General features: G+C 41.5%; 1 protein-coding gene across 4 annotated transcripts in view; it reads right to left on the reverse strand.

Annotated features, from left to right (window-relative positions):
* Positions 1–13288, reverse strand: part of LOC147010027 (uncharacterized) — a 44554-nt gene that overhangs the window by 26557 nt on the left and 4709 nt on the right. For 2 of the 4 annotated variants that reach the window (XR_015052677.1, XM_085861105.1), the window contains exon 2: positions 9005–9112. Coding sequence is in view for 3 of the 4 variants with exons in the window: in XM_085861105.1 (XP_085717231.1) it covers positions 9005–9112 (108 nt within the window). In the remaining variant the exon portion in view is untranslated. Of the gene's footprint in view, positions 1868–5289; positions 7270–9004; positions 9113–13288 lie in introns of those variants that run through there. The other 2 variants (XM_085861106.1, XM_085861104.1) reach the window with 2 other exon arrangements.

The raw sequence follows: 13288 nt of genomic DNA on the forward strand, positions 1-13288 counted from the left end.
GAAAACCATGAAAATGTGTGTAGGAAATGGGAAACAGAGACAATCGGATGAAAGCAAAACAAAAGGGTGTGCAAGTACTTTCACAATTTGGCCAAAAAATAAGTAGACTCGAGGAGCCGAGTTAGACACATCACAAAAAGCAAATGGGTGCACAAAAGACAAGACAATCAGTACATGATAAGAAGAACAATAAATAAGAAATAAACTACACAACAATTTACAGCAATTGATACAAACCTGAACTGGTTTACTTAGCTTTTGAAGATCACTCGAAGAACAGAGTACATGAAGCTGATACTCCAGGTCCCCTGTCTTTTCGGTGGTATGAAAAATAGATCTGTGTAATATGAAAGCTAAATCTTGAACAGTTTTTGAAATATCGCGAACACAAAAGTACATTAACAGATGATCGGTCGGAGCTCATTTTAATGTCCCCCATCTCCAACCTTGTCGGAGGGGTGGGGGACATAAAGCTGCCACGACCTGAAATCGAAAAAAAAATTTCCATTGTTGTGGTCTACATTTATTGGGGATTGTCACGATTCTATACCTTGCCATCCAAATAAATGCCATTCTATCTCATCACTCATCTTTGACATCAATCTCCACAAGTTTTGAAAATTCAGACTTTTTGATGCAAATTTTTAATGAATTATTCCAAAACATGAACTATAACTCTAAAAGTTGCTGATCCACAAATATGGCAAGTGGCTCTGTGGATGAAATTATTCATTCACCACAAATTCTGAATAAGCATAGAGAAAAAAAAAGTCTTGAGTAATCTATACGACAGGATGTTCCAAAAAGACCCTGACAACATTGGTTGTTAATATATTTTGAATCACAATTGATACAATGATACCCTTTGGTTCATATGATAGATGTTTGCTTCAACCAGTGCGCATGCAGCTGTGATACAAGAAAAAAGATCCTGCAGATTTGCCACCTTGGTGTTGTTGACAACATCTTTGAAAAACCCCCACAGACAAAAAAAATCAAGGGGGGTTATATCTGGTGAACTTGATGGCCAGGCAGTTTGTCCATCTCTGCTAAACAAAAATTTTCATTCAAAACGGCTCAAACAACTGAGGCCCAATGACGGGGAGCGCCGTCTTGTTGAAAAATGATGTTGGATTGCAGCAGATCTTCATCTGTGGGAAGGCAAATCCTTCCAATGCGTTCATGTAAATTGTTGAGGTCAATTTAACCTCCACAAAGAAAAATGGACCCACCAAGAGGTCATAGAGAAAGCCACACCACACATTGATTGAAAATCCCCACGTCATCATTGAATACAAATGTAGCAGTCCAAAGGTCAGAGCCCCAGATCCTCACGTTGTGCCAGTTGACCTTTCTCGATACATGAAAGCAAGCTTCGTCTGTGAACATGACCTTTTTCAGGTAATCTTTGTCATCCTCCATGCGACTGAGCATTTCCAAGGCAAACGCCTTGCATTTTCATTTGAGGTCTGACTTCCTGCAGAATCTTCACCCCACAGGCACAAAGCTTCAGTCATTTATGAAAAATGCTTGTGTGCAGTGGTGGTTGGTAGTCCCAGTTCTCTGTATGCACGTCAAGTTGATTTTCTGGGACTTTGTTGAAATAACTCACGCACTCGTTCAACATCTGCTGCACTTGTGCTTGGTCAATCAGTACTTTTGTTTCTGACAACTTCCAGTCTCCTTAAACCTCTTGTACCACTCTCTGATACTCGTCCGCAATGGCAGATTCCTTCCATACCTCACACATGAATTTACGCTGAACTTGTTGCGTTATTGCATGTCAGATCTCGTCTCGATGAACCATTCGACGCACTGAGCTTTCTCCTGTGAAGTCACCTTTTTCTTCTACATTAAACCACCAGACCTGAAAATAAAGAAAACTTGTTAAGATTCTGTATCACATAAAACAAACAAATAAAAGACATAAAATGTCATGGTTCTCGTTGTTTTAGTAATTTTGCTGTTCAGAGTAAAAGGATGAGCCCACATATATTTACATCAAAAATGGCCGCCGGTCGACCAGTCGGCCATCTTTGATCAGATCGCAAAATAAAGTGAGGCACAAGTGTATGCCGTTGTGTAATGTGCTTGTGCCACTTTTGAACAAAATCGGACCATGCATGTCCGAGAAATGGTTGGGGACACATTTAAGTAACAAAATTGACTGCCAGTCAGACATCTTGGATGTCATCTCAGAAAAAAAAAATGATGTGCATATGTTCGCCATGCTCATTTATTAACCTCCACCATCGAAGATGGACGGAGGTTACTGTTTTCACCCCTCTCTGTTTGATTGTTTGTTTGTGAACAGTATTACACAAAAACTCCTCAACGAAACTTGGTGGGGGGACTCGGCATGGTCCAAGGATCATGCCATTACATTTTGGACTTGGTCAAAAGTCCAATATGGCCGCTATGGCGGCCATTTTGAAAAAAATATTTGAATTTTTGTTTTTGCATTTCTTCATGTTTTAAGTGATTTCCAACCCCCCCCCAAAAAAAATTTGTTTGAGAAAAAAATAACAAATTTTTGCAACTTTTTTTCAAAAAAATTTCGAATGTTTTTTGCATTTCTACATGTTACAAGTGATTGCCAACAAAAAACATGCCAAAATTATAATTGCGGCTGATTTTGGAACTTCAGGTGGGTATACCCACGTAAAATCAATTTCTGTCTCAAGGAATGTAGTTATGACGAATGAATTGAGTATGTAAAAGTTAAAAATAAAGGGGAAGTTGCAAACTAACTCTGTGAGCACTGTTGACGTCAAATTGAATGAATAAGATATCAGTTTAACTTGAGTGTCCTTGCAGTATTGGCGGCAGAGGTTTTGCACTCGACCGAGTGCTCCCCCTCTAGTTATCTATGTGTCAAGTTTGAACAAGATTGGTAAATACATGTCAGAGAAATGGTTGAGTACATGTTCAACATCGGGTTATGTTTTTTTGGGACTAAATATATTAACCAAAGTTGTCCACGTCGTTTTGGAACACCCTGTATGTATAAGAGAGCCATATGTGTGTCACCATTTTTCTCAGAGATGGCTGAACAAATCTTCAGCAAATTGTCAGAGTTTAATCAGTGAGTGTCTGGGACTATTCGTGACCTAAAAAAAAAATAGAAAAATTTTAAGAAAAAAAGTTTGTTTTTTTGGATTAAAAAAAACCCATCAATAGTGCCTTTGCCTTTATAGCTTTGTGAAAGTTAAGTTAATAAAGTTAAACTTTGTGAAAGAAAGTTAATGAAATGATCCTCGACCACATTCGTTAGTAAGTGGAGGAAAGTGTTTTCAGCACCCACATAAAATAGAAAAAAAACCACAATGATTTCTTCAAAATCCCAACAGGGTTAGAAGATCACCAGGTAACACTGGGTACCTGCTGGGCAATGCCAGGTATCCCTGCTCGTGTTCAATAAACACAGTGACAAATAACGAAAATCAACATTGTGAAAAGTTTTTTATTTTTATTTTGCTTGCATCGGTCAAGTTCACAGCGATTTGTTTTCGCAACAGCAAATTTGTCAATTAATTCGTAAAAAAGCATCATAATGATAATAATAATAACAATATAAACATTGTGGAGATTTGTTTTAATGAAAACTCCTACAATTTGGAGTTAATTTAACCAATGCACCAAATCATTTTATTTGGTGTGCTGTGCAAGGTGAATTATGACAAAATGATGAACTGCACACACGACACCATCATGGTTTCTCTCGTTAGTTGTACCTCCATTTGCAGATTTCAGAGGGTGGAACAAAGTCCTCGCAGGACTCAAGATATCTGCCTTCATTTCAGTATAGGATCATATTTCCTCCTCCTCCTCCTCCTTAGTATGCAGCACAAGACTGCGGGTAACATCATCGGCTGAGGGCGCGGATATGCCGCTGATGCAATGCCCCCATTACCAGTACATCTATCCATCCATTGGGACCATACTCTGTACAGAGCGTCGGTGCTGCCAGAACAGTCTCCTGGGCTATTGGGCACAATCCTGCATGGGTCTTCACTCCGACACAGGATACTCGAATGGCTCCATCATCCCAGCAAGCTGGTACTCATTTTACCGACCTCGGAAGAATGACAGGCTTAGTCAACCCCACCTGGTGTTAATTCAAAGGATTACAGTGGCTCAAACTCAGGACCCTAAGACCCCAAGCCAACCACCCTCACCGCTAAGCCAGGCTTGGATCAGGTTTCAAGGTGCAAATTGTAAAGTTTCCTGAAAAATTTTGAGGATTGTTACTGAACTGTATACATTTTTTGATGTTGAGATAAATGTGATGAAGAAAAAAATACACCCGTGCAGAATTGACGGTCATCTGTGCGAGAAAATATATAGCCTCCAGAAGATGGGGCAGTTTTTGCAAACTTTGAAGTCACAAAACAAAAGTAAATATCGAAAATCCGGCTCAACCAAATTTAGATATTGTCCCATAGATTCATAAGCCACAATAAATTTCAAGATTGCTTGAGAAATGTAGGAGGAGATAGATTTTGAAAATCGTCATTTTCACGACAGACGGACAGACAGATAGTCACCTCTCCTCTCAACACCAATATGATAAGGTCATGCTCGAAGAGATGACCTAATAAAGGCCTGACTGTACCTGGAGCACTTGTAGTTTTTTCTGCCATGTACTTTTTATCATGCCAAAACGAAGTTTTTGCAAGATATGTTAGTCAGCTTGTATGTTTTTATCTTGCCAAAACGAAGTTTTTGCAAGATATGTTAGTCAGCTTGTATGTTTTTTTTGTTTGTCTGTAATCACGTATAAAAAAAATTCTGCAGAGCACAGTTATCATTGGAAATTTTTATAACTTCGCATATCAGAGGCCTTTCGAGGTCCTTTCCAGCGCACAAAATTTTGAAGGTCAAGGTCAAAGGTCAAGGTCACTCGCAAATCAGGGGAGTCGACGAAACCCTTATTTTTTTTTGAGTAATTTTGATCGGATCGTCTTCAAACTTCATGGGAATATAGTTCATGGTCTGGCGCTCAGCTGATTAATTTTGGTGGCGATTGACCTTGACCTTCATGGTTAGCACCTCAGGTCAAACATATTTGACCCCAAGGTCAAATTTTCAAGTTTTAGGAACCATATCGTGTAGAACCTCAAATTGAACACCTCGATGAGTGCTTTCGAGATATGTCAAGCTTGAGACATTATAACGTCATTTGGTGACGTGATGAGGCAAACGCATATTTTTCATGGTTACTCTGTAGAACGATTCTCATCGGAATCTCTCGTAGGCAGATATTCCTCAAGGAGTCGCTCCTGGTGGATAGCAGCTCTGTTCACCTCAGTGTGACCTCAAAGAAGTCACACCTGGTCACCTTTTGATGTTGATATGAATAAGAGGAAAGGGAAAAATGCCATGGTTCATAGGACTAGTCTCCCATTGGTTGTTATCTCTATTTGTGGGTATCAGAAGGTGGGACGAAGTTCTCTCAGAACTCAAAATCTCCACCTTTTTTGGTAAAGGATCGTTATTCAGGAACCAAATTGTCAACTGCTTCATAAATCTTTCTCCTTTACCATTCGTCCCCCATGTTTCATATACAGAATATGCTTTGCAGTGAAGGATGATTTCCTTCTCCTTTAAGTTCCAGCTCTGTTCATTTATTCTTCTCTGATTCATCTGGAACTTAGTAGAACAGGCAACACATCCCCCATGCATGGTTGGTTGCAGAACAGGTGATTTTTAGCTTTGGTGTGGAGCTCTGTCCTATCATGAGGCAGGGATCGCCTTCCTCAATGGAGGACAGACTTCAGAGGACAACAGTGTGGCCGCACAGACTTCAGCCTCAGCCTTCAAGGGTTATGTGTCCCTTTAGTCATTTCCTGTGATTAATTGTCATTCTTTGGCATATTTTTGTTACAGCCAGCCATTTTGCTTTCCCCAAGAGGCTGTAGGACCACGTCTTGTGAGGCTTGTTGTTTGTTAGTCCTCATGTGTGCCTGGCAATTAGAATTCTAAGTAAATGATTTATTGCAAATAATGCACTTCAACGGCTTCTCCCCAGTACGAGTCCAAATGTGTTCCTGTTGGTTTGAGTGGTCACTGAATGTTCTATTGCACACATTGCACTCATATGGCTTCTGACCAGTGTACGTCCGCATGTATATCTGGCAACCCGAAGTTTGACTGAATGACCGAGTGCACAAACTATATTTATATGGTTTCTCTCCAGTGAGTGTCCTCAAGTGTACCAGGCGGGTTGAGTTGTCACTGAACGTTCTATTGCACATATTGCACTTATATGGCTTCTTTCCGGTGCGTTTCATCATGTGTATCTGGCGACCTGTGTTCTGAGTGAATGAGATCTTGCACACACGACAATTGTATGGTTTCTCCCCAGTGTCAGTCCTCAAATGTGTCTGGTATGTTGAGTTATGAGCAAACGATTTACTGCAAATAAGGCACTTGTATGGCTTTTCACCCGTGTGTGTCCACATGTGCATGTTGTATTTTGAACTTTGTATAAATTATTTACTGCCTGTGCTGCACTCATATGGCTTCACACCAGTGTGTGTCCGCATGTGTGTTTTGCAAGTTTGACTCGATGCAAATGATTTACTGCACATGTTGCACTCAAGTGACTTCTGACCGGTGTGAGTCCGCATATGTATGTTGTATTTTGACCAATGTGTAAATGATTTACTGCACATGTTGCACTCATATGGCTTCTCACAGGCATGTGTCTGCATGTGTATCTGGCGGTCTTTGATGTTACTGAATGATTGATTGCACACACTCCACTTCAATGACTCCTCCTCAAGGTGGATCCTCCTGTGCACCTGACAGCTTGAACTGTGGCTAAAAAAATTATTGCACACACTGCACGTATTTGGCTTCTCAAGTTCGTTGGCACTTCCACTTGTGGGGTTTACAAGATGAAACAAAGTCCTCCCAGTGCTCAAAGTATGCACCTCCACCTCTCCTGTTTGGATACTCAAATGCACCTGTTGGGATAAGTTTTGCCCAAATGCATTCATGCACATTCTATATTTGTTCGAACTTGTCATGGCATGGGTATTCGTATGTACCTGAGGGGGTGAGGAGTAACGAAATAGTTTATTGCATTCATTGCCCTGGTCTGTCTTTTCACAAGTGTCAGTATTCAGGTGTTCCTGGTCAACACTACATTTCTGTTCGTATTCCTTGGACAGTGATTCTTCTGGTCTTGCTGCAAATATCTCTCAGTGATGGTATGAACATTTTTGGTCCAGGAAAACATCCTGAACATCGTCGTTGATTTCTCTGAAGATCGTTCACAAACAAAAAAATAAAAATAAAATAAAATAAAAATCGGTAAGTGTATCAAACGGAAGTAAAAACGGCATCAACACAATGGTGTGGATCTTAAAAAGAGAGGAATGAGGAAAATAAAACTTCACTTAGTTATCAATTTATATTTTTGAATATGACAATGACATATCAGGGAGGGGCAGGGGTAGAAAAGTATCTCGTATTCTCTCCTCACATTCTCTCTGAAAGGAGTGTCTGGCAAACCCTCCCATTCCTTTTCTTAACATTCCTCTTGAAGAAGTTCAGTCATTCAAACTCTTGAATCTCACCATAAGTAAAGATTTTTTTGAGCAAACCACATTTTCAATTTGACTTCCGTAGTCAGTCATCGCGACTGGGTATCCTCCATCATGCAAAGTCATTTGTACATCTGAACTCCGATCCACATCTGAACTCCGATCCACCTGCAACCCCAATAAATATGTTAATGAATCCAAAGCTTGATGCTATCCCCTCGGGGTGGACTCCCCTGCCTCACATCTTGTTCACCTTGATGCCATGGAAACCAAAGCCTGACACATCATTGGAATATCCTGCGCGCAAGCTGAGTCTTATGGTCTGTCAAAAAATTCAGGATCACTGCTCACCTCCACTCAAAAATATCGGGAAGAAAAGACGAGAATGATATAATGGGTGAATGGATTGTATCTGATGGAAAGAATTCAGAACTCAGCAATAAGGGAGAGATTAAAAATCAATATGAGTGGAAAAGAACGAAGAAAGAGAAGACCTGGTTGATATAATAATTTGCAATGAAGGTCAGAAGATGAAGCTCCAACTCTGAAGGCAAAAGGAAGAGCGCAGAGAGGAGGGCCTCAAAAGACATGGATTGAAAATGTTCAGAGAAAAATGGAATGATTGGGTTTTAACAAAACTGATGTGATGGATAAATCGGTAAGGAAGAATGCAAGCATTTGCACAACCCCCTGAAAAAGGTGAAATCGTTGTAAAATGTTTGTTGATGGGGAGAGGTTGGAAGTCCTTTGAAGATCGTGCATCGGAGAGCGCATATGCATCAACATGGGCAGTGTCAGTATGCAAGAGAGCAATCATGACAGCAAACAGACTGACAACAATCTTCCAGAAACAAAGTTATCTGGAACTTCAGACTTGATATCCCCGAGTGCTGTACCAGATATCTGATGCACTCACAACATAGAGTCTGAAAAAGCATCAGATATTAAACCGTCAACACGGTAGTCAAAGGGGTCACAGATATCACGACAACATTCCGAGCCTGCTGATAAGTGTCTCCTGTTGCAAATAGCAACTGTTGAGGTTTCATTTTCCCGATTCTCTTTATCACACCACTTTTTCATCCAAGCTGCCATTTGAAATCATATGTAATATGTGTATAACAGGTGCACGGATCTCTCTCATGGTGTTGGCCGTGAACCCAATATACTGGTCGTGTAATATCAACACAGTCCTTCCACAAAAATACACCACACTCCAGATACACATGGCTGCCTTTCAGAAAGATGCGTGGTAATTGCTTCCAGAACCAACACTAATACACTGCAAAGCAAATCAGTCTCAATAATGAAAATTGCACGAATCAATGTTTGCAACATGACAGTTATAAAAACTATTTATGAAAACAAACCGTGCTTTATCCAAAAAAAGAATGGCTTTCCTGTCCTTCAGAGTTCAGAAATGTGCAAAACACAAGCCGAATTCAACTCACCATCTGCAGAGAGAGAATCTTCATTCAGCTCTTCCTTCACTTGGATGCCATTTGAAGTCCGAAGAGCATTATCAGGAAGACATCCTGCTTCCGCTGGACCGGTTTCACCTGCACAAGATCCCATGTTAGCCCAGAGGAGGAACTTGATCATTGAATACATGTCGTGTTCAGCATTTAAATCTGATAATTGTTGCGTTAGAACAATATAGAATTAAAGTATTGATGTTGCATAGACATAATACACGATTATAAGGTGGATATACTAGGTGTGTTCAAAAAGTATCCAACCTTACTTTTTCGTGCGTAAACAAATGAAGCTCAGGAGGCATGGTTTGGTGCACATATGTCGGTGATCCTAATCCGTATGCGTGAATATTTTCCCGCCTGCAGAAGCTGCAAGTCGCTGACAGACCGCCAATGAGTGAGGAAGTGTAAGTGAACACCGTCGGATTTTCGTTTTTGACGATATATATATATATATATATATATATATATATATATATATATATATATATATATATATATATATATATATATATATATATATATATATATATATATATATATATATATATATATATATATATATATATATATATATATATATATTGTTACGAATTCCGCCCGCCCGGCATGCGATCGGCCGCTTCCCACTAATAGCAACCGCGTCGCCCACCGGATGGACAATTCATTCGTGACCCTCTCGGAACAACGCCAGGAGCTAGTGGCTCTTTCGACCTCAGCACAATCGTACAAATCGGCCATCCGCGCAGGATAGGGTTGTTCGCCAAACTCGACCTACCTAAGTACCTGCGCGGGTAATTAACCGGACGATCCTACCTCGCTGCAGGTCAGCCGAGGACTCGAACCGCTTAAGCGGTCCGTTCCGTGCTTCAGTGATAACCGAGCGGTGTTATCGCTGACCTCAACGGACGTGATTATTTACCGGGTATTCAAACCCCTCCACTAATTATTCCACGAAATAAGGTGGCACTTTCAACGAAGGAAAGGACGCAATGATGGGATACAGTTCAACACACACATTTATTACACCACAAACGTATTTACAATCATGCACGTATGTACATGCAAATAAAAGCAAAAGCAATACAACTGACTAAAGCAATGTACAAGCACTTAATCAGTTTTACTTGTCGGACTGGCGCCACAAACACACATACAAAAGCCCAAAGAAAAGAAGAACCTCCCTTGTTGCGACCGGTGAACCGTCTCCAGCACTCTCCGTGTCCGCTCTCGCAGGTCCACCTCAGGCCACCTGCGGCACCCTCCATCCGCGTCTCCCACCAATAGGCCTCGCCGGGCCACGAGCGCAGGAACGAACGAGGAAGAAGGGAACGCGAGTTCGTTTGCGGATCAACCGTCACGAGGAGAGAGCATACGGGAGGACCAAAGAGATATCCAAGAGGAAGGAATGCATTCACCAAGGGGTGAAAAAGAGAAGAGAAAGAGAGAGAGAGAGAGGGCGCGCCCCGCCCGTGTCCGTCCTTTATGGAGCGGGACTCCACCCTTCGCTCCGCCCCTTTTCGGGCTCCACCCCCCTTCTAGGAACCTCCCAAAATGGGGCGTTCCTCACTCCCATCCGCGTCACACCACGCGTCTACCAATCGAGAGCGAGCTGCCCCACCCCTCCCCTTCACACCAAGCACGGGGAAAAATGGCAGAAAAAACCCCACAGGCTTCACAAGTGGTTTTGTTCTGCCAATCCTTTTCGGACGGTTTCCGTGGTGTGGAAACTCTCACTGTGGTCCGCGGAGGATGGCGTTCGTAAACGGGCGTAGTGGCGAAGATGATGGTTATTGTTGTAGGGGTGGTGTGAGCATGGTGGGTGTTGTGGCATAGTTGGTGGCGGTTGTTGTTTGCGCGGAGGTTTGTGGCAATGGTGGCTAAAAATAACGATAGATAAAGAAAAACGGCAAACTAAAGCGTCGCAGCCCGAATGGATCACACATCTTCCCTCGAAACAACAGATGTGGGCAAACTACACATAAACTTATCGATATATCTCACCGGAGGACCCTTCATGGTTTATTGCGAATTTTCACAACCGTAACACTATATATATATATATATATATATATATATATATATATATATATATATATATATATATATATATATATATATATATATATATATATATATATATATATACATACATATACATACACACACATACACATATACACACACCAGCATCCCGACATTCACAGGGGATATGTTCAGGGAACTACGAATGTGGGAACATTGTTTCAGTGAGAAATGGGGGGGGGGGGGGGGGAAATCGGTTCCGGGGATTTCCCGACCCTCGAAGAATCTGTAAATGTCGGGGTAAAATCCACAAGTGTTTTGTCTTTAATCTTTTCACTTGTGTAATAAGTCTTAAAAGTTGATATTACTCCCTGGTTGAGTGAATGGAAAAGGGAGGTGCTGTTCGGTGGCAGGAACATGACCTCAACATTCGCGTGAACACCGTTCAGGTCCGTAGCATGGCCAGGAACATTGTCAAGCAGCAGGAGTATCTTGAACAAAAGGTTCTTTCCTGCTGTGTACCTCTCGATCTGAGGAACAAAACATCTGAGTTATGGAACCAGTCCATAAAAAGTTCAGACATCACCCATGCGTTCCTGTTGGCCCTCCAGTACATGGGCAACGCCTGCTTGTTTTTGTTCTTCAGCGCACACTGGTTCAGGGAACATTATGGGTAGAACATCCCCTTCAGCATTTGCGCAGAGAAGAGGGGATACCCTGTTCTTAGTGGCCTTGAAGCTGGCTGCTTTGCTCTTGCACTGTGAGATGAACGTTCTTGTCAGCATCTTTTTCCAAAACAAGCCGGTCTCATCAGCATTAAAGACCTGCTCCGGCAGGTACCCCTTTCTCATTGATGAAGCTCGTGAGTTCTGCAGTGAATGCCTTGGCCACGTAGTAGTCTGCGGAAGCATGCTCCCCTACAAGCTTGATGTTGTTCAAATTATATCGCGCCTTGAAGCGGTCGAAGCACGCTGTAAATGGGCTGGAATTGCCAGTTGTGGTACCCACCGCACTCATGCTTACACCACCCATGCCAGAGAGATGGCCGTGCAGTAGCTTTGCCTTCTCCCACATCAGTGGTCCGCTTAAAGCCATACCAGAAGTGTTATCCTCGATTCTTGGGTGCCATTTTCAAAGAATGAATGGAGTAAGAGGCAACAAACAGGTCAGAGCAAAGAGACGAGAATGATGGCAATCCAAAAAGCAGTGAGTGGTCTGCACATTGTTTGTGGGGCTTTATGGGAAATGCTGTATTCAGCAGCTGATAATAGATGCAGTGAGTGATGCCATTGTGTAATTAGTCCATCTGTAGCTAGCTGCTAATTACACAAATCGATATGCTGAACGTTTCCATTCTTTAACTCACAGGACATGATGTCTTTCTTATCTGCAGGCAGATTATGCTAAGAGTTTTTAAAATGAAACAGCTCAGATGGTGCTGTTTGTTGCAAGATGGTGATTTACATGGAGATGCCACTGAATGTTTCCATTGCATAATGTCCAGATGTGGTGACCTGGTAATTACTGGATACATCAACAGATGCTGTTAGTCTTTTCATTCTGCAAGCAACGCACAGGGGATGGCATCATGGGGAATGAAGTGTTACACTGGTGAGATATCCCATGAAAATTTGTTTATCCCGCAAAGCTACAATGCACGTTCAGGAAGCAGGACATGTTCGCGGCTCATGGAAGATATGTTTTTTGAGTGCGTACATCCAGCTGCTTTGTGCGTGGCTCATGGAAGATACGTTTTAGAACTGTATTCTACTTGTGGCTCGTGAAAAAAGAAAAAAAAAACTGTGAAAACCACAAATACGCAGGGCAATTTCTTGTGAATGTAGGAGCATGTCGCAAATCATCAACCGTGAATACACGGACCCCACGAATGTCACTGTCTGGATGAATATAGTAACAGGCTAACAACAATGATCGCAGTAAAACATATAATGGAAAGAGCTTTTAAAAACAACAACCTACAAGTATCCCGATCATTGATTCGTGCAGACAAAGTGAATTGCGCTGTGTAAATGTTGGTCCAAATGTCTCAGTGATTGCATTTCATTTATTTAACATCATATAAATTAATGTGACCACTTATTCTTCTCATCAACATCGCCTCGACACTGTGGTAACATTAAAACTTCATTTTGATGTCAGGAAATTTTTCCCCAATCAGTCACAACTTTAAACACAAGCATGAAACAAATACTAAATTTCATAATTCTGCAGTTT

This window comes from Eptatretus burgeri, chromosome 17, assembly GCF_056783735.1.
Source record: "Eptatretus burgeri isolate ZD-2024b chromosome 17, Ebu_testis_v1, whole genome shotgun sequence".
Lineage (NCBI taxonomy): Eukaryota > Metazoa > Chordata > Myxini > Myxiniformes > Myxinidae > Eptatretus > Eptatretus burgeri.